Source organism: Ixodes scapularis, unplaced genomic scaffold (assembly GCF_016920785.2).
Source record: "Ixodes scapularis isolate PalLabHiFi unplaced genomic scaffold, ASM1692078v2 PGA_scaffold11__112_contigs__length_91849675, whole genome shotgun sequence".
NCBI lineage: Eukaryota > Metazoa > Arthropoda > Arachnida > Ixodida > Ixodidae > Ixodes > Ixodes scapularis.
The window spans coordinates 51,384,569-51,406,128 of record NW_024609837.1 but is presented as its reverse complement, the minus strand read 5'-3'; the positions used below and the strand labels follow the sequence as shown (position 1 = coordinate 51,406,128).

Sequence of the window (21,560 nt, the reverse complement as noted above, 5' to 3'; positions counted from 1 at the left end):
TGGTGCGACTTTTGCGCCCCCTATCAGCTAGAAATTTTCCGCCACTCTCTTGGACTGTGGAAACCTGCCCCGCGCGATTCTCCACCTATGTTTTGTTGCATTCAAAGTTTTCCGGTCTCTCTTGAAAGTATCCACTAAATTTTTTTTATGTGTGCTGCCAGGGATGGGCAGAATACATGCAAATATGTATCGAAATACAAATACAAAATACTTTCTCAAAAATGTATTTAATTACAAATCTAATTACATTTCCAAAAAAGCATTTAAGTACAAGATACAAATACAACCAAATGTATTTGGTCTCTTCCAAATACTTTTCAAAATACATTCCTCAAAATTTGCGTCAGCGACTTCAGGGCACCTTCAACGGGTTTCTGGGTATCTCATTTTAATTTTTTGCATTGCAAACTCCGGAGTTAGTGTACGAGGCTCTAGTAATGTAACAGAAATATAATCACAAAAAATGTAATCAGCTTGGACGTAATACGCCTCGCAAGTGGGCTCATTTTCGTCTTCTGCGCATGAGAAAGGAAGTAGCGGTGACGTCAGGACGCCGAACCCTGATTGGCTGATCGCGACCCCCTATCAGAGCGTCGTCTGCTCCTTTGCAACGTCGTCTGCTCCTTTGCAACGTCGTCTGCTCCTTTGCAACGTCGTCTGCTCGCAACGTCGTCTGCGTCTGTCTTACCTTTCCTATGACTTTCGGAGCGAACTCGACTTCGTCTCTAAGAGAGGGCAGACGAAATAACTCGAGCGGTACGTTGTTTTTGTCTAACAACTAGCAGACGCGCATCAAGGAGGGAAGTCAAAGGACTCACTGGCGAGGTGTCCCAAGGCGCCGAGGTTTGTTTGCTAAGAAGCGAGAGTGAGCGTGTTAGTGTCCGCAAGTTCCCTCCCAAATACTTTTTCCCTCCTTTCGTGTGCGGCGAGACCCCTCCCTCTTTAACGGCGTCGGCGGGTTGGCGCAGTTAACGTCGTCTGCTTTACGTCTGCTAGTCAAAGCGATGGCTGCTTTACCTTTCCGGCGTCTGTCGGAGATTCACCGCTTTTCCACCGGCGAGAGTCACCGTTGCCTGGGGAAACAAGGAGATAACAAGAGGAAGAAATTGACCTCTTAATCTAAAATTGAGGTCAGCGATCAAAGTATAATACGGGAAGGGTTCACAAGGGTCGAGCGTGCATATTCCATTCAGCACGCCAACCGGTCGTGGGCAGACGGTCGCCGAGTCGCGGAGTGCCTGCTAGGCCTAACTGCCCAGCTCGTTTGGTCGCGTTCGGTGGAATCGTGGCCGTTGGAGCTTTTCCCGGGTGCTTGCGGATCCAGCGTTCTTGTTCGTCGTGGTCTGTTTCAAGTACTTTTTACTTTTTTTCTTGCTGCTTGAAGTCGGGACGCGTCAGAAGCGCACGTAGAAAAATAAACGTCCGTGGGTCGTCGCGACCGCGACGTTGTCGGCCATGCTGATTTGATCGTAAGAAGTTCGTAAGACAGCTTCGGAGCTGTCGTAGGATTTCGTCGTAACCTGCGCAAAACTTACGAAAATTTCGTTTCGTGATTACGAATTTGTTCTTAAGTTTTGTCTTACGCACATTTTTGGCGTAAGATCGTTTCGTGAATCTGGCCTCTGCACTTCCGAAAGTCGCAGGAAAGGCAAGACAGACGCAGACGACGTTGCGAGCAGACGACGTTGCAAAGGAGCAGACGACGCTCGGATAGGGGGTCGCGATCAGCCAATCAGAGCTCGGCGTTTTGACGTCACCGCTACCCCCTGCGCACGAAGCAGACGAACTTGCCCTCCGCATAGGTAAAAAAAGTAGAGAGCTTCAAGCAGCTTTTTTTGTCGGTTACATTTTGGTATAGACCAGGGGTGGCCAAGCTGCGGCTCGCGAGCCGCATGCGGCTCTTTGTGTGATAAAGTGTGGCTCGTGGCTCCCTCCCCTACCCCCCCCCCCCCCCCGCCCCCCCCACACACACACACACTCCCACGCCTCCCTCCCAGTCTCACGAGCACTTACCCAAAAAGAGAAATGGAACACGTTTTAAATCGAAAGACAGCTTGTGGTTTAGTAGTATTGTGCTACTGCTACCTTACGTATAGTTGGACTGCTTTTGATTTGGATAGATTGAAAGTAGTTCAAGTTTCGCATATTGCTCTGGACAAAAGCTTGCCCCCCCCTTCCCCCCCCCCCCCCCCCCCCCCGGCTCTTGGAAGTTTCGTGGTTTTATTTGCGGCTCTTAGGCCGGGTCAGCCTGGCCACCCCTGGTATAGACCAGCAAAGAACCGAGACGACCAAGACGTGCAGCACTAGCTAGAGAATTGTTTATTGTTGCAACTCGCACCAGTTACGAAAATCTGGACGACCTTTGCATTTAGAATGTTCCAGGCAAAAATATGGATGGAAATCAGGCTGGAAAGCATCACAAGTTGTCACAGGCACTTATTTAGCGAGTCTGCCTGTGAATGTCGATTTCGTCACTACTCTTGGCCTGGACCAGCAACGTAATCACGAAGTCACTGAACGCTTGTGCTTGATTGAGAGACACTGCATTCGGCGCAGAACATAGTCTTCTTCCTGCTCTGGACAGTACCTTTAAAATAAAGCCGGAGGAGAAAAAGAAAAAAGCCCCATGGCCGAATAGAGGATGGAGACTATATCTTACAACCACATGCATAAAAACAAGAATTATCGTGACAATAAATTTGAGGGATGTATTTTCGCCCACAAAATTATATTTAATTACAATTGTATTTGAAATATCCACGTTTTAGTATTTAAATACACATGTAAAATACATTACCCAAGTTGTAATTAAATATAAATGCAAAATACACAAAGTATTTGAAATACGTATTTCAAATAGTACTTGTATTTGAAATACTACCCATCCCTGTGTGCTGCGTACCCTTTTCGTGTTATCTTTTTCTGCGAAAAAAAGGGCTGGGGCTGGTAAGTGCCTGCCATTCAAGCGTTTCTGCTCGACATTCACGGGAAACGAGGGAGGGAAATGACATTGAATGGCCCTCTACTTGATTTTACGAACAATGACAACTGTTCCCCATCTCCCAGAGATAATCCGTGTAGAGTCATTCTCAGTCATAACCAAAAATAGTTGTTCGGGTTGGCGTGGGGAACGGGTTAGTCACGTTCGTTCATTTGCCTTGGTGATGGTGTGAAGAAAGGAAGCTCTCCCCAAAACGAAGTCATCTTGAATTCGTCCAATCTGTCTGTAGCGCTGTGTTATTTGAGATATTTCTCAAATAAATCATTTTGGGAACGCTGCAGTACGTACAATATATTGTTCGAATGCTAGCACTTGCTCAGTTATATATCCCAGACCTGTTTGTCGGTAATTACATTATTTGTGCGCGTGAAATATGTATGCCTTTCGGCTATCTTCGGTTGTAAATTATTTTCGACCGCTAAGCGCTTGGTCGTTTGACACGCGGCTGAGCGGGCGGCGCTGTCAAAACTTATTGTAATATTAAATAATTCCAGTCGCATTCGTCCTGTCGCGTGCGTATCCAACAAAAATTTTTTTTTTTTTTTTTCGTTTCAAATGTGGTACAATATTTTCTCAATGTCCTCGGAAAAATACATACACCACGATGCGCAAAAAAGAAAATACAACGGGAAAAGACGAGAATTTTATTCTCGTGACGTCACGTGTGACGTCACGAGGATAAACTTTCCCCGCTAAAATTAGCGGGAAAATTTTGCCCTTACGATGTCACACGTGACGCGACGTTCAATGTCATTATGAGAAACATTCCATAATGCAACATGCAGTTACCCCGGCGGCGACGCCGCTGAAGCCGGAAACGGGCGCCTTTATGAGCTGCGCTCTAAAAAAACCTTAATATTTGCCTTAATGTATTTTGCAACCAATTATATCACAGGTTGTTTAGTGATAAAACAGGTGTCTGAAGTGAAACGGGTGTCTAAATATTTGACCTCTAGATATCTGTGTGTGTTTGGGGGAAGGGGGGGGGGAGCAAACATTTCTTTTGCCAGCCAGATATGTAATATATTTCTATTGAACAATGCAAAGGATGGGGGAGAAAATCTTCCCCTCCCGTTATACCCCCATCTTTCGAACGTTTCCGATGCCCCAGGTGTTGTTTATCCATTTGTTGTATTTTCTCCACATTAGCCATTCATATCAGGGGATGCGTTGTATTTAGTGCCGTTTACGTAAGGTTGTTAAAACTTCTTTTTGTATTTACAGTTACTCTAGTTTGTGTTGTTTACCTGTGCAGTAAGTGAAGCAGTGTTCACCTTTGCCTTGAATGCAGGCCGCTGGCTGTATTGTTGAATAAATAAATAAATAGATTCGTTCAGGATGATGCTATCAATTGATGTGGATGTCAGGACACCAGTGTGTTAAGATAAGCCAATTATTGACTGCTCGCTGCGCTTATCAGGAGATAGCGTGACAAGTTGTAGCCATTTCTAACTCGACCGTCTGCAAACACGTCTGCCGTTGACCCTGGCAAGCTTGTAGGTCCCCTGTTTTGAATGGAGGGGGCTATGCCTTGAAATTTCACCAGGTAAAATGCACCATCTCAATGCACATTTGGTGAAAGGTTGAGCTTTCTATGTGCAGGCAACGATGTTTCCAGCTCGTCTTACTGTGCCAGCATCCACCGTGGACACCCTATAAGAGAGTGTCCCAAAAACAAAATTAACAAATTTTTTTTTGATTTACTGCAAAAATAAATGACGCTTTGCTGAACGTTCAGCCTCTGCCCAAATGTAGCGCTAATGTTTCAAACCAGATGCCAAAGTTTCAGAACTTAGCTGTTAACTTATTCAAAAGTTATAAGTGATTTTCTGACATTTGTAATGGGAAAACGGCAGCAGACGGAGCCCTCAAATACATATGGAACTGAATGGCGCCAGTTACCAAGAAGGGGCCCCGTTTTCCCATTTAAAGCTTCAGAAAGTCACTTATAACTTTCGAATAAGACAGAGTTAGTTCCGAAATTTTGCCATCCGGTTTGGACTGCTAGTGTTTGGCGATGCATCATTTATTTTTGCGGCTAAAATAAAACCCTGTAAAGCTTTTGGGGGGAGTGCAAAGCATATTGAGGTTAAGCCTCTTAATGCTAATGGTACTACTGGCGGCATTGCAGATCAGCACCCTGGTGAGTGCCAAGGACAAAGCGCTTCGCAGCGAGCAGGCGGTGCGTGCCCGTGTGGGCCAGGCGGTGAACCTGGCCGTCGAGCGCTTCGTCTCCGTGGGCGAGGCCATTGCAGACGACAACATCGAGATCAAGCTGGACATGTACGACGCCTGCCGCAGTGCCAGGGCAGCAGGTGGGCACGACTCCCAATGAAGGACAAAGGCATATGGCATTTGAATGGGGCACGGACGAGGAAGAGTGTGTGTGTAGATGGATTAAATAGTTTTGGTATTCGATTCATATTTAGTTCAAACCCTAGGCACTTGATGGTCTGTATGCATTGAATTACAGTCAAATACCTCTTTTGATTTATGTTCAGTTCAAACCCTGGACACCTAGCAGTCTTCATATGCTGAATGGCTGTCATATATACTGAGGATGACTAAATATTTTGGTTTTGATTCATATTCAGTTCCGCCTAGGCACTTTGCAGTGTTCATACATTAAATGACTGTCAAAGGTAAGGATGATAATAATTTTAGTTGGGCACTTAGCAGTGTTGATGAATTGAATGACGGTCAAGCGCCGTTCACATATGTGCAACCGTCTAAGACCGAGAAAGACTAGACCGGTTTTTAAGCCTCTTGCAACGTTTAAGGACCAGATTCGCTGCAGCGGAGCTGGTCCTAAGACGTTGCAAAGGCTTAAAAACTGGACTGGTCTTTCTCGGTCTAACTCGGTTGCATATGTGTGAATGGCGCTTTAGAGAGTGAGGATTATTCCAATATTTTAACGCGACAGCGTTAAGTGGCTCGTGTCGCAGAAAGTCCGGCGTCGGTGTCGGTGGGACTGGAAACTCCTGATTGGTCAATAGAGTCATGACATCACAGACACGTGTGATATCACGCTACATGACCTTGCACAGGAATTTCACACCACCCACAACGCTCATGTGTAACGTCACACGTGATGTAATGGCGGTGACGTCACGTAAGACGTGAGGCTGCCAACTAGGCCACGCACACACACTTGAACAGCTTGGCAACAAGCACAAGTTTATATGACAAGTCTTTGCGAACAAGGCCCGATGACGCTATCGCCTTCCACTCTTAAAGGCAAAGCTTAAGCGTCCCCCAAGTTGGTTTTGATTCTAATTCAGTTAAAACCCTAGGCATTTAGCAGTGTTCGTGCATTGATGGCAGTCAGGGAGTGATCGAGGGCATTAAAAAAGATATTGAATCAGGCATTGAATGGCAGTCAGGGAGTGAGGCTATTAAGCTCCCAACCAAAATTCCAATCCATCCTCAAATATGCCAAGACTATTCCAGTCATCCTTCAAACCTTTGGCTATCTTTGAATTGCCAAATGGCAAATCTTAGAATTGAGTGAAGCAGAAAGTGTGCATGGAGGTGAATTGAATAGTCTTTGTATTTGATTTGCAGATCAAATTTTAGGCATTTGGAAGTTTTTTTGCATTGAATGAAAGTAAAAAAAAACCTGAGGGCGATTAAAGTACTAGTATGATCAGTATTTGATTCATATTCACGTACTAAAACTATTCTGATTTATCTCGTGTTTAACTGCCATTGAATGTGAGAATTGAGATAATTCGAAGGCGTGCTTGAAGGTTAATCAAATAGTTTTGGTATTTAATCCACATTCAGCTTAAACTTTAGGCAATATGCAGTTTTATTGCATCGAATGACATTAAAAGACTGAGGGTGATTGAAATGGTACTGATATTTGATTCCTGCTCAGCTACTAAAACTATTCTAATCTATCTCAGAGTCTTCGGCTGTCATTAATTGTGAGAATACTGAGATGCTCAATTAAATGTGCCACAAATGATCCACTCAAGAAACAGTGTCTTGTATAACACAATAAATGACCTTTTATACCTCGGGTTTATGCGAAGAAAAAACTCCTTTTCGTTGCCTCCTCTTCTAACCTACAATTGTACCATAGGAGGGAAAGAAAGATACATAGCTTCTTAGACTACCGCTCAGATGAGGGGTGCATAAACTTTCAGGAGAGCTAGGATACATCTGAAAGAAGGAAATGATGTAGAATGCGTAAGTTTGTATTGGGCTAGAGTTGCATAAAACGAATGCCACAAAGGTTTAACGCAGAAGTGTTATGCTAAAGTGCAGCACGCTAAATCTAACGGACTTGTGTCCCACTAAACTTAATGCGAAAATTATACACCAATTCAATTTCCTTAATTACTAAATTATACACCAGGTGAATTTAGCAGATTCTTGTGGGGCTTCTGAGCTCGGAAAACTTCGTAAACAACACCCGGCACAGCTCGAAGCATGCACCGCGTTCTGCACCTTTTTATCCGCAGGATTAAGATGCGTTTGATCTTTTCTTTTTCTTCTGCGATCAGGCACGACGATAGAGCAGCTGTGCGACGTGCGCATCGAAGAGGGGACCGAGGCCGGGGGGAGCGACCGGGGCGCCATGGCCCGGGCGGCCAAGGTCCTCCTAGCCTCCGTCACCCGCGTGCTCCTTCTGGCAGACACCGTCGTGGTCAAGCAGCTTCTCAGCGCAAAAGACAGGGTACGCCAGACACCCGCGTCGTCTGTACGGTTCGTGCAACGAGCATAGTGTACGGTGCCCAGAAAATGTCATCCTCTGGCACACTTACCGACCTATTCCTCCCTCACGTCGAGACTCCAAAGTAGTTCCAAAGTGCCAACAGACGGCGCCACAGGAGCCGGAACGGCAGAGTCGTACTTTGAGAGCGTTTGGTCAGTGGAAGGGGCTGGCGGGAGCTGGGGTGGTGCGGGAAATGCGGCACCACCCCCAGTGCCGCGTATTCCACCCTTGACCTTCAAGGAAGCGCATTCTACTGTGCAGATATTTTTGTTTCTGGATGAGGCCGAAAGAACATGAATGGATAATTCTACGAGATTGAGGGAAATAGGGAGTTTCAAGGTACTGAGTGCATTTACTGGGCCAGAAAAAGTGACGTTGACGAGAAAAGTTTCCTGAAACAGGGGGCGAAACTGCGAACATGGGGTGCGCGCTTGGGGTTAGGGTCAAAACTCCCGCTTAGCTGATGTCTGCAGAATTTACCGTTCACTCAGTCGTGTGGCCATGGTTGCGATTGCAATAAAAAAAAAAGATTTATGAACAGAAAATTATGGCGCAGACGAGCTGTTGGTAGTTGAACGTAGTAAAAACACCCAGAGACAGGGAAAAGAAAAGGACAGACAAACACAGATCTCAAACACAGCTGAATTTGGTGTTTATATAGCCTTCAAGAACCCATGCAAACTTGCAAGAAACAAAAAAACTCTTTCCACTGAAACACAAAAGGACTGTGACCACCGATAGGAGACACAGAGTATGAATTATCTCTTCGAGACTCTCTTCCTCTGTAGAAGTGCACTCAAAATTTTGTGCATTCTGAATGTCGCCATGACGACAACGTCACGTGCATGCCCCCTTCTAGTTACGAAGAGTCGCAGATTTCGACTCTTGTGTGCTGAAATAGAATAGAATACATCCTTAGCTACAAATTGTCATTGGCAGATATAAGTTAAGCTTATTTCCTCCACTAGGGGAAAATTCGTGGATAGTGGTTGGTCGCAGGCGCTCTCTATCGTTTCAATGGCCCGAGGCCATTGAAACGATTTCAGACAATGACATCCTCTTATTTTCGCCCTATTCTTACCGATTAATGACCGAAATCTCTACATATACAGCTCCACGGGGCGGAGCGGGGTGTCAGGCTGTCGGAGGTCGCAACCCTGGCAGTTGGTCGTATTGGCAGATATGGCGAGAGGTTCCAAGGGTCGCTGTTATCGCGGCGTCCCGTCTCGTTGTCTGCTTTGGTTTCCGTCGATTGTCTGGCTGCAGGGTGACCTGCGGTAGAGGCATCTGCAACATCCATCTCTGCCGCCATGCCACTGCCAGGATCTCAGCGGGCAACAGTGTGAAATTTATACTTTATACGACTTCATCGGACGGAAACTGAAGGACCACCTTGGAGGACGCTGTAAACTTACCAGTCGGAGACGCGCTCCAGGCACCATAGTCTATAGACCAGTGGTTCTCAACCATTGATGTTTTGCGGACACCTTGTGGGTCGGCGGCAGGAAAGGTATAGGTTAATTATGATAATGATTTATTAAATGGATATAACTAAGGGTTAGTGTGAAGCATACTTCTCTCATTGACATACACACCAGAAAACTCTCCCAAAAATTAAAATGTTTCTTCTCAATTAAAAAAAAGAAAAGAAAAGAAAAAATACTTCTAATGCCGGGTTTGATCGATGAGGCAGGGCTTTGCGGACCCCCAGAATGCCTTTGCAGACCCCAAAGTGGCCGCGGACCCCCATTTGAGAACACCTGGTCTAGAGAAAAAAGTCCGCCATCTTTCTTACGTTTCTGCTGAAGTGCGGACAACTGTGCTTCCCTCAAAGTCTCACTAAGCAGTTCAAGGGGCTCTGTGATTTTTGCGGCATTTCAAAGGTGGCACTGAAAGCGTTACCGGAGATAGGTCCGAAGTGCCTGCGACCGGATACTGTGCAGGGGCAAGGATTAGTGAGAATAGAGGACTGGTGGTGTGACCTACTGCAGTCACCTGTAAATGTTAATATAGTATTGAAATGCCTTCTGTTCAAATGCGCGAGCATTAGGTAAATATATTTTTAACATTATATTGTATATATGTCTTGCATACAGATTCCCTAGTTCTGCCTTTAGGACTGTGTTTCTCGAATAATTTTTCCCGCCTACGGCAGTCGTTATCACTCGTGGTGGAAGAGTTTACTGGGTGGAAGATGACGGGGTTTCTAGGTCGGAGACGTTGAACGACTGTCATTTTATCTGTCATTTGGCTTTAGGTTTTTTTGTGGCTACACTCCAATTCACCGTAAGTGTGAACCAAACCAATGTTACAAGCACGAGTACTATGCTCCTTTGAACAATGTTTTCGCTTGACGAGCACGCGTGCATAGCAGGCCCTCTCAAAGTGCTGCATTTGCTCTCATAGCGTCTCCTTTGCTCGCACTTACAGTGGCAGGAAGTCTTTTTTATGCTGTCCATTTTTAAGATCTCCAATTATAGTCACAAACCTTGCCTGTAGCCACACTGAAGGGCCTGACCACCCTTTTTCGTGGGAAAGGATGGTTCACCAGACGCAGTTACTGACGTCCGATAATTGGCGCCTAGAACCACTCGCCAAAACGTCACTTAATCCGGTATGTGTGGTTTCTCTCTTTGCAGGTATCCATAAGCTTGAACCGCCTTGAGAATGTTGCTAACTTCACGGAGTTTGTGAAGGCATTCAGCCAGTTCGGCACCGAAATGGTTGAGCTGGCTCACCTCACGGGAGACAGGCAAAACGTGAGTGGGACCCACGGTGGCCACCGCATGTAAATAGATAGTACTGGCCCTTCCCGCTTGGGAGAGAGTATCGCTCGAAAGACATCTTAAGCAAACAGCTTTTGAGTATCGAGTTTGCATGGTTCAGACGTTCGAGTGTTGAGGATGTGCAAAAACACGAAGCTCGCGAGGACTCATTTGAATGCAGCGAGCAAGTTTGTCTGCTCTAGAGCCACTGCAAAAGATATGCCTAGAGTATCAGAACTTCTTTCCCCAATTATCTTGTGAACGTTGCCATTTTTACGCTTAGTGCAGAGTGGACACAATTGGCTGTAGTTGCAATCCGAAAATGCAACTTCTTGAGCTCTAGATACGGTATCGGTTTGCCCTGTCTTACCGCTCATTCACACTGGAAGCGGATCCGCGTTTGCAAAGCGGTTGCGAACGCGGTTGTATGAAGATCCAGTACAATTGCATGCGCACTCGATGACATTGAGTGTGCGTGCAATTGTACTGGATATTTATACAACTGCGTTCGCAACCGCTTTGCAAACGCGGATCCGCTTCCAGTGTGAATGAGTGGTTAAACCGTTTTAGCATTTCTAGAGGACGGAAAAGCATCTCCTGCGATTTCAGATAACGCTTTGCACAACAGGTAACAATGAGCTGTAAGCAACAAGATGGCTAATGTGTCGTTACTCTGAAGCACAGCTTATTTATGGAGACTCGAATCTGCTCCTTGACAGAAGTTACTGTGGCATCACGGTGCCTCACTCCGATTGGAGGAAAATGTGTAGTGCTCTTAGGCGGCGGCGTCTGCTAGCCGTAGCAGGTAACTTCCTTGCCTTTTCTATGGTGTAGTTGGAAACCTACCAGTTATTTAGGAACGAGGACTTGGCCGTCGAGGAATGCGAGAGAAAATGACTTGAGCCTCGAAGGGCATGTTGTTTTTCTCAGCTAGCAACTACCAGACAGGTTACAGTGAGCAGAGATGAAGTAACCCACGGCCAACATATTGTTTGTTATGCACTCGTGAGGGAGAGTAATCCCGTGTGCTTTATGGCACACAGGATCACTCTCCCTCACCTTTTTGCACCTCCTCTCTCATTCACGGAGAGATATCTTTGGCCTACTTGCTCACTTTTACCTTCTAAAAAAAGGTAGGCCCTCTAAGACACTCCAGATCACACCTTGTAATTTCTGTTCCGATACTTTTCTCACGTCTAGGGCGACTGTGTGCTAGACAGATACAAGCTTATTGTATTCCTCCTCTCTTTCAGTTTTGAAGAAATGACTACTTTACAGTAAACGTTTCTGCCCGGCACTAAAAAAAAATTGTCATGCCTTAATTTAATGAGTGGGAGCAGGAGGGCCTTTCTTTGTCAAATGCTGCAACTACGATGTTTCATTGCAGCAAGATGTAATAAACCAATTTTTCCTGGGTGGTCACACTTGGCTAGGTCTAGGACATTACTAGGTCAAAAGACAATGAACATAACCTTCTTTTGGCTTGCATGTAGGCAAATTATTTTGCAGAATACCTGGATGTTTTAGAATGCTTCAGAGACATCAACTAAACGCTCAAAAACTCCTCTATTAGAGGAGTTCAAAGTTCCGGAAGGGGCGACTTTATTATAAATTTTTTTTATTAAACTAAAGTTGACCTTCGGGGGCATAGGGAGAGCAATTGCCCCCTCCCCCCCCTCCTATATCTGCTCCTGAGTTTTTAACCGTCTGACGTGGGTGTGGTCGATCTCTGGTTGCAGGACATGAAGGATGACAAACGGAGAGCCCAGATGGCATCTGCGAGGATGGTCCTGGAGAGGTCTACAATGATGCTGCTCACAGCATCAAAGGTAGCCTTCTGCATCCGCCCTTTGGCTTCGTAGAGCTTTCTGTAAAATTGTAAAGCCAGGTGACAGATCAATATTAATGCAGAATTGCGCTCTAATGGAAGCCAACTCAGATTTTGTATCTATTCATGGTGTGCTTAGCATGTCACGTGATCTGGTGTCACCTGACCTCAGGTCCTCGCAGTGCAAAGTCGTGGTGTCACGTTACATCACAATGTCAACAATGTTACTGGATCTGACATTGGGTGCCAAGTGAGGGTATAACTAGATGCCATGTCATGTGGCCATGTCACATCGTGTCAGTTGTGTTACGTGACACTAATGTCACGTGACCACATCGTGTGACGTCAGGTCACATGATTCATCAAAGTCTGTCGGTAACGGAATGTACTAAATAAAAGCCGGTGTTTTTTATGCATTTCAATCGTGCATATGTAAGTTTGATCAATAAATGAAAATACAGCTGCCAATTGTTTTTACTAGAGTATCTAATATTTGTGGCAATGTAGAAAACTAAATCGACAAAATATTTCACCATTCAAAGTATTTTTTTTATGTGTGGAAATATATAGCGTTTGAAGTCTTACGAAGGTGGAACGAGTAAACCAAATAGGTGAGGGAAATATTTTAGTTTGCTACAGCCAAGCGCTGACTTCCCGCATCGCACGTTTCCACTTCAGACATACTACCGTGTTTACTGGAGTCATAAATGCCCTTATTTACGAACAATGCCAATGCGTCTATACACTTCCCGCAGAGCACCAATGCACCCAGTCATCGCGCTATACTTCCATAATGAGTGACAAGGTCAATAAAATGATTCCCTGCGAAAAGGCAATCTGTGCAGGTCACATTTTCATGAGAGGGCATCACGAAAGTTGCTGGGCAGTGGACTCCTAGGCCCGCTTCAGACGGGGCAACTTTTCCAGCAATTTTGAGGTTGCTGGTGGGTTGTTCCCTAGCTTTCCCTAGATTGACGCGAATTGCTGAGATCAGGTCCGGCTCGAACAAGCGAGCAACTCGGAGCAATTCGAAGACGGTTGAAGCGGCTGCAGCCAATCAGAGACGCGATATTTGCACATGACACCCCTGTGGTGGTGATGGTGACAGCTAAAGACTTAGTTCTGGTTTGGAATGGATGATTTTCGGAAATAAACTGTTTCAGAAAATTTAGTTAGTATTCTCAACGCCGTTCAAAGATATAAGAACACGTTTTTAGTGCGTAGCTGAGCGTCTAAATAGTGAAAGAAGAATCAAATTTAATGATGACGATGGCAAGTCGGAGCAATTCGGTTGCTGCGTGTGAACGCGGGCGGCCGGTGTAGCTGGTGTTGCGACGTCAAATTGCTGGGTGAAATTGCTCCGTCTGAAGCGGGCCTTATGGATCATGATGATTGGTTATATGCTTATGCTGCAGGAAAAGGGATGGTGTTGGTTTACTTAGAGTGCATCTATTGCCGGGATTTGTGACCAAAAGCGCTGCTGTGGTCTGAATTCCACGATAGGCCATATTCTCACTATGATGTTTTTATTTGGATTAATTTTGCTTTCCTCGACGGAAATAAGAGTGGTGTCAGACTGTCAATTTCGATGGTGTCGATATATCGCTGCAATTACTCCAAGTTTCCCCCGTGTTTTCTACACACACCGTGGAACTTGTCATTTGCAACTGATGATGAGTGGGCAGGGTAACAACTTACGATGCCATGGTGGGGCAAATCCCTGTTGTGACATTGTGGGAAGGTATCATGAGAGGGTGCCACCAAAACATCTCTGCGCTAATAGACCCTTTTCACGTTTACAAACAGAGTCCAGACTGCTTCCCTAGTGACTTCTAGTTGCTCTGTATTGAGCAAGTCATCTACTTCTTGCGCAGGAGTTGCGGTGACGTCAGAACGACGCCGAGCTTTGATTGGCTTTGATTGAAAGGATAGTGGGTAGACCTCAATGCTAGATCCCTTCGAGGTGTACCCACTATATTTTGTTCAATCAGCCAATAAGAGCTCGGCATTCTGACATCATCGCAACCCATGTGCAAGAAGCAGACGAACTTGCGGTCCGCATTGTAGAAGGCTGGATCGCTGATCAAGGCCTTTCTTGCTGGGATCAGGTGGCACTGCCGGCAGCTATTACTTGACACCACCAAATACTATACATGACACTCTATGGGAAAAACGACAAAAAGTGCCAATTTTCCCGTTTCTAAGCTTCTGTCGACAATTAAACTTTTTAGCTTCTTTTCGGGAAGCCTATCAAATAGTTTGTGCGCAAACATTAAAACTGAAAGGCCTTACAATTCTTTTAATTATATGTTTTGTGGTCAGAAGTGACTCTGTTGGGCGAAAAATGTAGTGCAGCTCAATGAGACAAGAGTTACCTAGAGTAACCTCGTAGTCTGTGGCGGTTTTGACGAGTCCATGGGTTTAGCAGACGACAAGCTTGAAGGCTTTGCTACGTGGAATGGACCTTTTCCACATACCGACGGCACTAGGTGGTGGCTGCACAAACTAAAAATCGAGGAAGTGACCTACCTGCGCTACCAATCGACAATGGGAGCTACGCTACCAGTTTCTTCGCGCTCTGAGCTGTGGCACGTGCCCAACGCAACATTAAAAAGGGGCATTCGTGGCATTCACCCAAACGTCGTGTTCTTCTTTCCGTCCACTTTTTTTTCTTGTGTATAAACAATTATATATATGCTTCAATTCCGTGTTCTACTCGCGGATCCACAGCCTCCTTCCGAATTTCCTTGATTTTTCGTGCCGACTTCCGCCGCTTAGCATCGGGCGCTCGCGCGTGCGGAGAACACTTCTCAAAAAAGGTCCATTCGCTCATTTCCCAAAAGCTGCTGTGAACATGGAACTTTTTCGATAATCATCGACTTCTGGGCTTTCGACGACGGTCTTATTGACGGCCAAGTTCCTTTATTTACTCTACAATGAAAGCAAGCTTGCCAGCTCAGCCGTGGGTGCTCTATATAGCTGGCACGCTTAATTTTACAGCAAAGCTGTTATGCACTAGGATCTGGAAAAAATGTGTTCGCGGATGTTAACAGAAAACTCCCCATTGGTCTTGGCAAGTATGAATAAATAAGAATAAGAAGAGGGGGCAGCCAGTGTGAGTCAGCCTTCCTTGGCATTATTAGATAGTGAGGTCCTGATCCCTTTTAATCATCTGTAGGCATCGTCCTCGAGGTCTTCTTAGACATTGTCCTGGAGGTCATCCTAGATGTCCTCTTCGAGGTCGTCCTAGAGGTCATCCTTGAGATTGTCCGAGAGGTCATCCTTTATAGGCATCATCCTCGAAGTCGTCTTAGAAGTTGTCCTTGAGGTCGTCCTAAAAGTCATCCTTAAGGTCGTCTGAGAGGTCGCCCTAGGCGTCATCCTTGAGGTCGTCCTAGAAGTCATATTTGAGGTCGTCCTAGGCGTCGTCCTTGAGGTCGTCCTTGAGGTCATCCTAGACACCGTCCTCTAGGCGTCGTCCTCTAGGCGTCGTCCTTGCGATCGTCCTAGACGTCGTAAAAATAACAGCTTCGCTGCTCCTCCATCTTCGTGTGAAGTGGAAGGACTTTGCAATTTTTTTAATGGGCGTTCGAACGCTTGACAAATACTGATTCGATATCCAAACACCCGGTATAATTATCGCAGCACATCATAAAATACTCACCTTCGAGCACTGCGAACAAGCTTCAGTATTTCTACTTTTGTGAGTTTCCCCCATAGACTTGCATATATTGCCTGGTGTCAAGCAGTGGCCGCCAATTCGCGATTCAGCCTACAGCAATAGAGATCAGTGACGGCACACTTGCTAGAATGTTCGAGCGCTAGAGAAACAACCTAGTTCAATACTTATAAAGGTCCTTCTGCTGTGCTACTCAACGTATGTGATGATCAGTCGCTCTACGGGAGCATTTAGAACTCGCCGAGGAATGCTTTCCCTTTAGCGAAGCCTTGGGAGAGTTGGTGATGAATATATTTAATGGATTCTGTGAGGAGTGGTATTATGGTGCGGATTGTTGTCCTGCCATTTGATTGGAAGTTCACAGGGACATAGAATGCAACAGCACCCCCTTGCAGCATTTTAAAGCACGGAATGCTTTTTAACAAAACCGCATTACCCCCACAAATTTGTTTGGCCATCCGTCCGTCCATTTCCCCTTTAAACTTAGCGAGTAATTTGAATTGGTGTGTAATTATAGTATACCGTTTCAGGTCACATCACATGTTATTGGCCACGCGAAAAGCATTTTCCTGCTAAATTTAGCAGGAAAACTGACACTAACTGACATCATGTGACACCTGACACCGTGGCAATGTGCCACTCTACTGCGCTGCATGACAAGATCACGTTTCGTGACAGTGTTGCAGTGTGAAGTCTCGATGTCGCGTGGCAAAATCATTGACACCGTGAGGTCGCGTGGCACAACAGCGTGACATTGTGTCGCATGTCGATGTTGCACAGCATCGTGTCACACGTGCCATGTGATGAGAATCAATAGACAATATGTTCTTCTGGTCCCAAAACAGCTGTCAAACGTCTTCTGAACAAATTTAAACGGTTTCCCCATAAACAGTGTATTCCGTGCACAAATAAAGGTTGATGTTGCAAATAAAGGTTGATGTAAATATTTATGGAAACAGTTCGTTGCTCAAGTAAAAAAATGACCGCATCTCCACGTGGTGAATGATATTGATTGGGGCGAAGCTCTGGTGGTGCTGATGATACTGATTTTGTTCATAGGTAGTGCTGATGGTGCTGATTTTTTTTTATTGCTCATAGGTAGCGCTGAGTTCCGGGTTGCGTTTTGACTTTATTATTATGGTCGGTGAAATGCAGAGCCAGTGGTTCTTCTAGGGGATCAGCTTGGATCCGTTAGAAGCCATGGGAACACATCTCCACCGCTTAAGTCAACGGTCCATGTCAGAAAGAGAATGTGTGGTATGGAACATGGTTATATACGCACTTGAGCATTTGACTGCGGCGCCTTCTCGTCTATAAACGTTGAGCCAATGCATGCAAAGTTTAACGCGATTATATGCGCATTTCACCGCAGCGCCCTCTCCTGTATAGATGTTGAGCGGCTACATGCAACGTTTCATCCATGACAGAAACCCCAGCTCTCTAGTTACTACCACGCTCTCAGAGCCCCCTTGCTCGTTCCGCAGTTGTGGCCGAGTAGTTAAGGCGATGGACTAGAAATCCATTGGGGTCTCCCCGCACAGGTTCGAATCCTGTCGACTGTGCAAACATTTTTTCTTTTTATGTGAGCACGGACGCCAGACGGTCGGACAGACGGACAAGGCTAGACCCTAAGGAGCTTCCCCCCTAATACAGGACTGAGTGCATATCTCATTTCTCCCCCCCCTTGCAGGCCTGCCTGAGGCACCCCGAGTGCGAGACGGCCCGGGAGAACCGGGACACGGTGTTCCTGCAGATGCGGAGGGCCATGGACCTGGTGCACTTTGTGGTCAAGGACGGGGTCATCCCCGAGCTGGCCGCCATGGCCTCCTCCTCCTCCTCCTCCGAGTGCCGCCGGAAGGGCGCCCGCAGGGGCTCCTGGCGCCTCGAGGAGTTCGACCGCTGCGCTACCGTCCACAACGCCGTCAAGAAGTTTGAGGTGGGCACGGTCTTGCATGCTGCTCATACGCTAGTGCACGCAGACATGTGTGCCACAGATGTACAGTTTACCGTCACGGGTGGAACAGGATCCACAGTCGTAAAACTAAAAATAAAGGTTTTATCGGCGAACTTGTGCCAGAAACAGAAGAAAGAGCGAGCTTGGAGAGAGCGGCAGTGAGCGTCGAGGCGTCGGCGTGACAGCTGGCTATCGCGAGGGTGCGAGAGTGAGCCGGCAAGGCCACGCTGGGCTTCCGATCTACTGCACTAGGCATCTCTAACATTCCGCCTAGAATGTTCAAGTATCAAACACTCGAGAGACTGACTCGGCAAAGTAATTTTGACCTCCTTATCTATTATCCTCGATATCTCGAGTGAATGCGAATCTTCTAGAAGTATGGAGTAGCATTCCTTCTTGGCCATACGCTTGGCAATATGTCCGTACATGGCATATGCTTTCATACTCAAACAGTGCTGCCCTTGGTGGTTGAGGAGTTCGAGACAGCATCGAAGGTAGTTCAGAGAAACATTTCGAGCCGGGCAGGTCCTTCGTTATGTATTCTATAGATGTACGCTAGACGTCTGCACATAGTATAGGATCTTTATAACATGCAATAATAAACTATGCGTTGCCGAACGCTCATTTTTCGTCCAGTTGTAGCTTTAGCATTTCAAACTAGATCCCGAAGTTTTATAACTAACCGTCATCTTATTAAATAGTTATAAATGATTTCTTAAATTTTCAGCGGGAAAATGGCGGCCGGCGGAGCTCTCGAATACATGAAGTTGAACGGCGCCAGTGACGAAAGATTAACCCCATTTTGCCATTGAAATTTTCAAAAAATCAATTATGACTTTCGAATAAAGTAACAGTTAGTTTTGAAGCATTGGCATCCGGTTCGGACCCCTGGCACTCTGTTTGGGTGAAAACCGTGCGTTTGGCGATGTATCATCTATTTTGGGGGTGAAAAAAACCCGTAAATTTTTTGGAGGACACGCCGCGGCATACAAGGCAGTTTAACTTTCCTCCTGTACATTGTATACATATAGAACAGTTCACATTTCCTCTTGAACCATCAAGTGGGAATGTGAACTGTTCTTTGGGCACTCTGCTCCAGAGGTCGGCATTTTAGGTCGCCCTCACTCACCCTCACCCTCACAGCCACACTCACTTAAACCCCTTACTCACCCTCACCCTCACAGCTACACTCACCTTCAGCCCCTCAATCACCCTCACCCTCACAGTCACAATCACCTTCAGCCCTTCACTCACCCTCACTGAACCTCACGGCCCTCACGCACACACCGCCCTCACGGCCCTCACGGCCCTCACGCCACTCACCGCCCTCACGGCCCTCACCGCCGTCACGGCCCTCACGGCCCTCACAGCCCTCACCGCCCTCACCGCCCTCACGGCCCTCATGGCCCTCACCGCCCTCACCACCCTCACCGCCCTCACGCACTCACAGCCCTCACGCCACTCACCGCCCTCGCCGCCCTCACGGCCCTCACGGCCCTCACGCCACTCACCGCCCTCACGCCACTCACCGCCCTCACGCAACTCACCGCCCTCACGCCCCTCACCGCCCGTGCGGCCCTCACACCCTTCACGCCCCTCACGCACTGATGGCCCTCACGCCACTCAGGCCAGCCTCAGATGGGGCGATTTCGCCCAGAAACTTTACGTCGTAACACCAGCAACACGGGCCGCCCGGTATCACTCGCAGCAACTAATTGCTGCAATTTGCCATCGTCATCATAAAATTTTATTTTTCTTGCACTATTTAGACAGAATTACGCTTTATAAATGTGTTTTTATGCATTTAAACCTCGTTAAGAATACTAATGCACCTTTCTGAAACAGTTTATTTCCAAAAAAAACGATCGATTTCAAACCAGAAGCAAGTCTTTCGGTGTCATCATCACCGGCACGATGTATCACGTGAAAATTTTGCGTCCCTGATTGGATGCAGCCGCTTCAAACGTATTCGAATTGCTCCGAGTTGCTTGCTTATTTCGAGCCGGACCCGATCTCAGCAATTCGTGTCGATCTAGGGAAAGCTAGAGAACAACCCGCCATTAACACCAAAATTGCTGAGAAAGATGCTCGATCTGAAGGGGGCCTCACGCACTCACCGCCCTCACGGCCCTCACAGCCCTCACGGCCCTCACGCCTCTCATGCCACTCACTGCCCTCACGCACTCATGGCCCTCACACCCCTCACGCACTCACCGCCCTCACACCACTCACGCACTCATGTCCCTCACGCCACTCACCGCCCTCGCGCCCCTCACGCCCCTCACGCACTCAAGACCCTCACCGCCCTCACGGCCCTCACGGCCCTCACCGCCCTCACCGCCCTCACAGCCCTCACTCATCCTCACACTCATGAATTTTCCTGGTTCAGAAACTCACTCACCGTCACCTCACCTGTGAAGATGAGGGTGAGTGAGGGTGAGTGAGGGCCCTCATGAGTGAGGTTTGCCGAGGTATGCTCTGCTCAGCAACTACTTTCCTGGGCTGCGTGATGTCACCAAAACTGTGTACATTTGCATATGTGTACGAGCGACGCGTGTCCTTACCAAGGACTTGCCCACGAACAATTAGGGACCTCATTTGTCTCGAAGCACCAAGGTTTTGCTTATAAATAGGGTTTCCTGTTTTCGGTAAATACCGATAAGCCCCAGAAATTAACCTTTGAGTCCATTTTGTTAAAATGGGGAAAAACCAGAGAACACCGAATTGTAGCTGTTCTTGAATTGGAAAAACCCAGGTTTCATGGAAAGAAAATTTTTAACTGTATAGCTTTATTTTGTGTTGTTGAAACAAGGGTTACTGCACAGGTGAACTGGTGAACGATCATAGGAAAAACAAAACAAAAAAACCGTCGAGACTAGGGACAAAAACGGTGCAACGCAACACCGTCTCAGACACCATCTATTTTTGAGATGGTGTTGCGTTGTCCCATTTCTTGTCCCTAGTCTCAATTTTTTTTTTTATCTTTATTTTTTCAATTGGTGAGACTTGGACATGGCCCATTGTAAACTGTCTGCAAGGCTGCTTCTTCTTTAAAACCACACACCTTATCTCGTTTCACTCTCTTATCCATATAGGGACATTTCCCAAGTATTCCGACCAAACATGTATTCCCTAAAGGTTAGGGAATCCCATGCCCATGTCTTGTTTTCTTGGACGGAAGCCCCGATAAACCCCAATTTCTTTTTTATCGACAGGAAATGGAGAGGTTCCTTGGTTCAATACCAGGACCAGGCAGATTTTTTCGGTCGCTCACCAGTCACCTAGCTGTGTTTGGAGATTTGTTTGTCCTTTGTCCCCTTTGTTCCCCTTCTCCAGGGATTATTATCACCAAAAATTTGTTTAAAAACACCGAATCGGTGGGAGAAAACAAACCCCCCAAATAAACACCCCCGAATTCTAAAAATAAAAAAACGACACCGAAATCGTTGTCATTCCTATGCCGATTCTCAATGAAATGCATTAACGCGGGGGTTCCGACTCGGCAAAGGATGGGAATTCTGACCTCGCAACAGTCTGCCCACTGTAGCGTTTTTAGAGGCAGTCTGCTCTCCCGGGTGTCGGCAGTTTCAAATGCAGGCACCGCAGCTTC

The 21,560-nt window shown here is 46.6% G+C and overlaps 1 protein-coding gene across 1 annotated transcript in view; it reads left to right on the top strand.

The window, feature by feature from the left end:
* Positions 1-21,560, top strand: part of LOC8024290 (alpha-catulin) — a 156,554-nt gene that overhangs the window by 94,655 nt on the left and 40,339 nt on the right. The window contains exons 2-6 of the mRNA XM_040501509.2: positions 5,133-5,316; positions 7,513-7,685; positions 10,364-10,483; positions 12,229-12,318; positions 17,687-17,932. Of these exons, the coding sequence (XP_040357443.1) occupies positions 5,133-5,316; positions 7,513-7,685; positions 10,364-10,483; positions 12,229-12,318; positions 17,687-17,932 (813 nt within the window). The remainder of the gene's footprint in view (positions 1-5,132; positions 5,317-7,512; positions 7,686-10,363; positions 10,484-12,228; positions 12,319-17,686; positions 17,933-21,560) is intronic.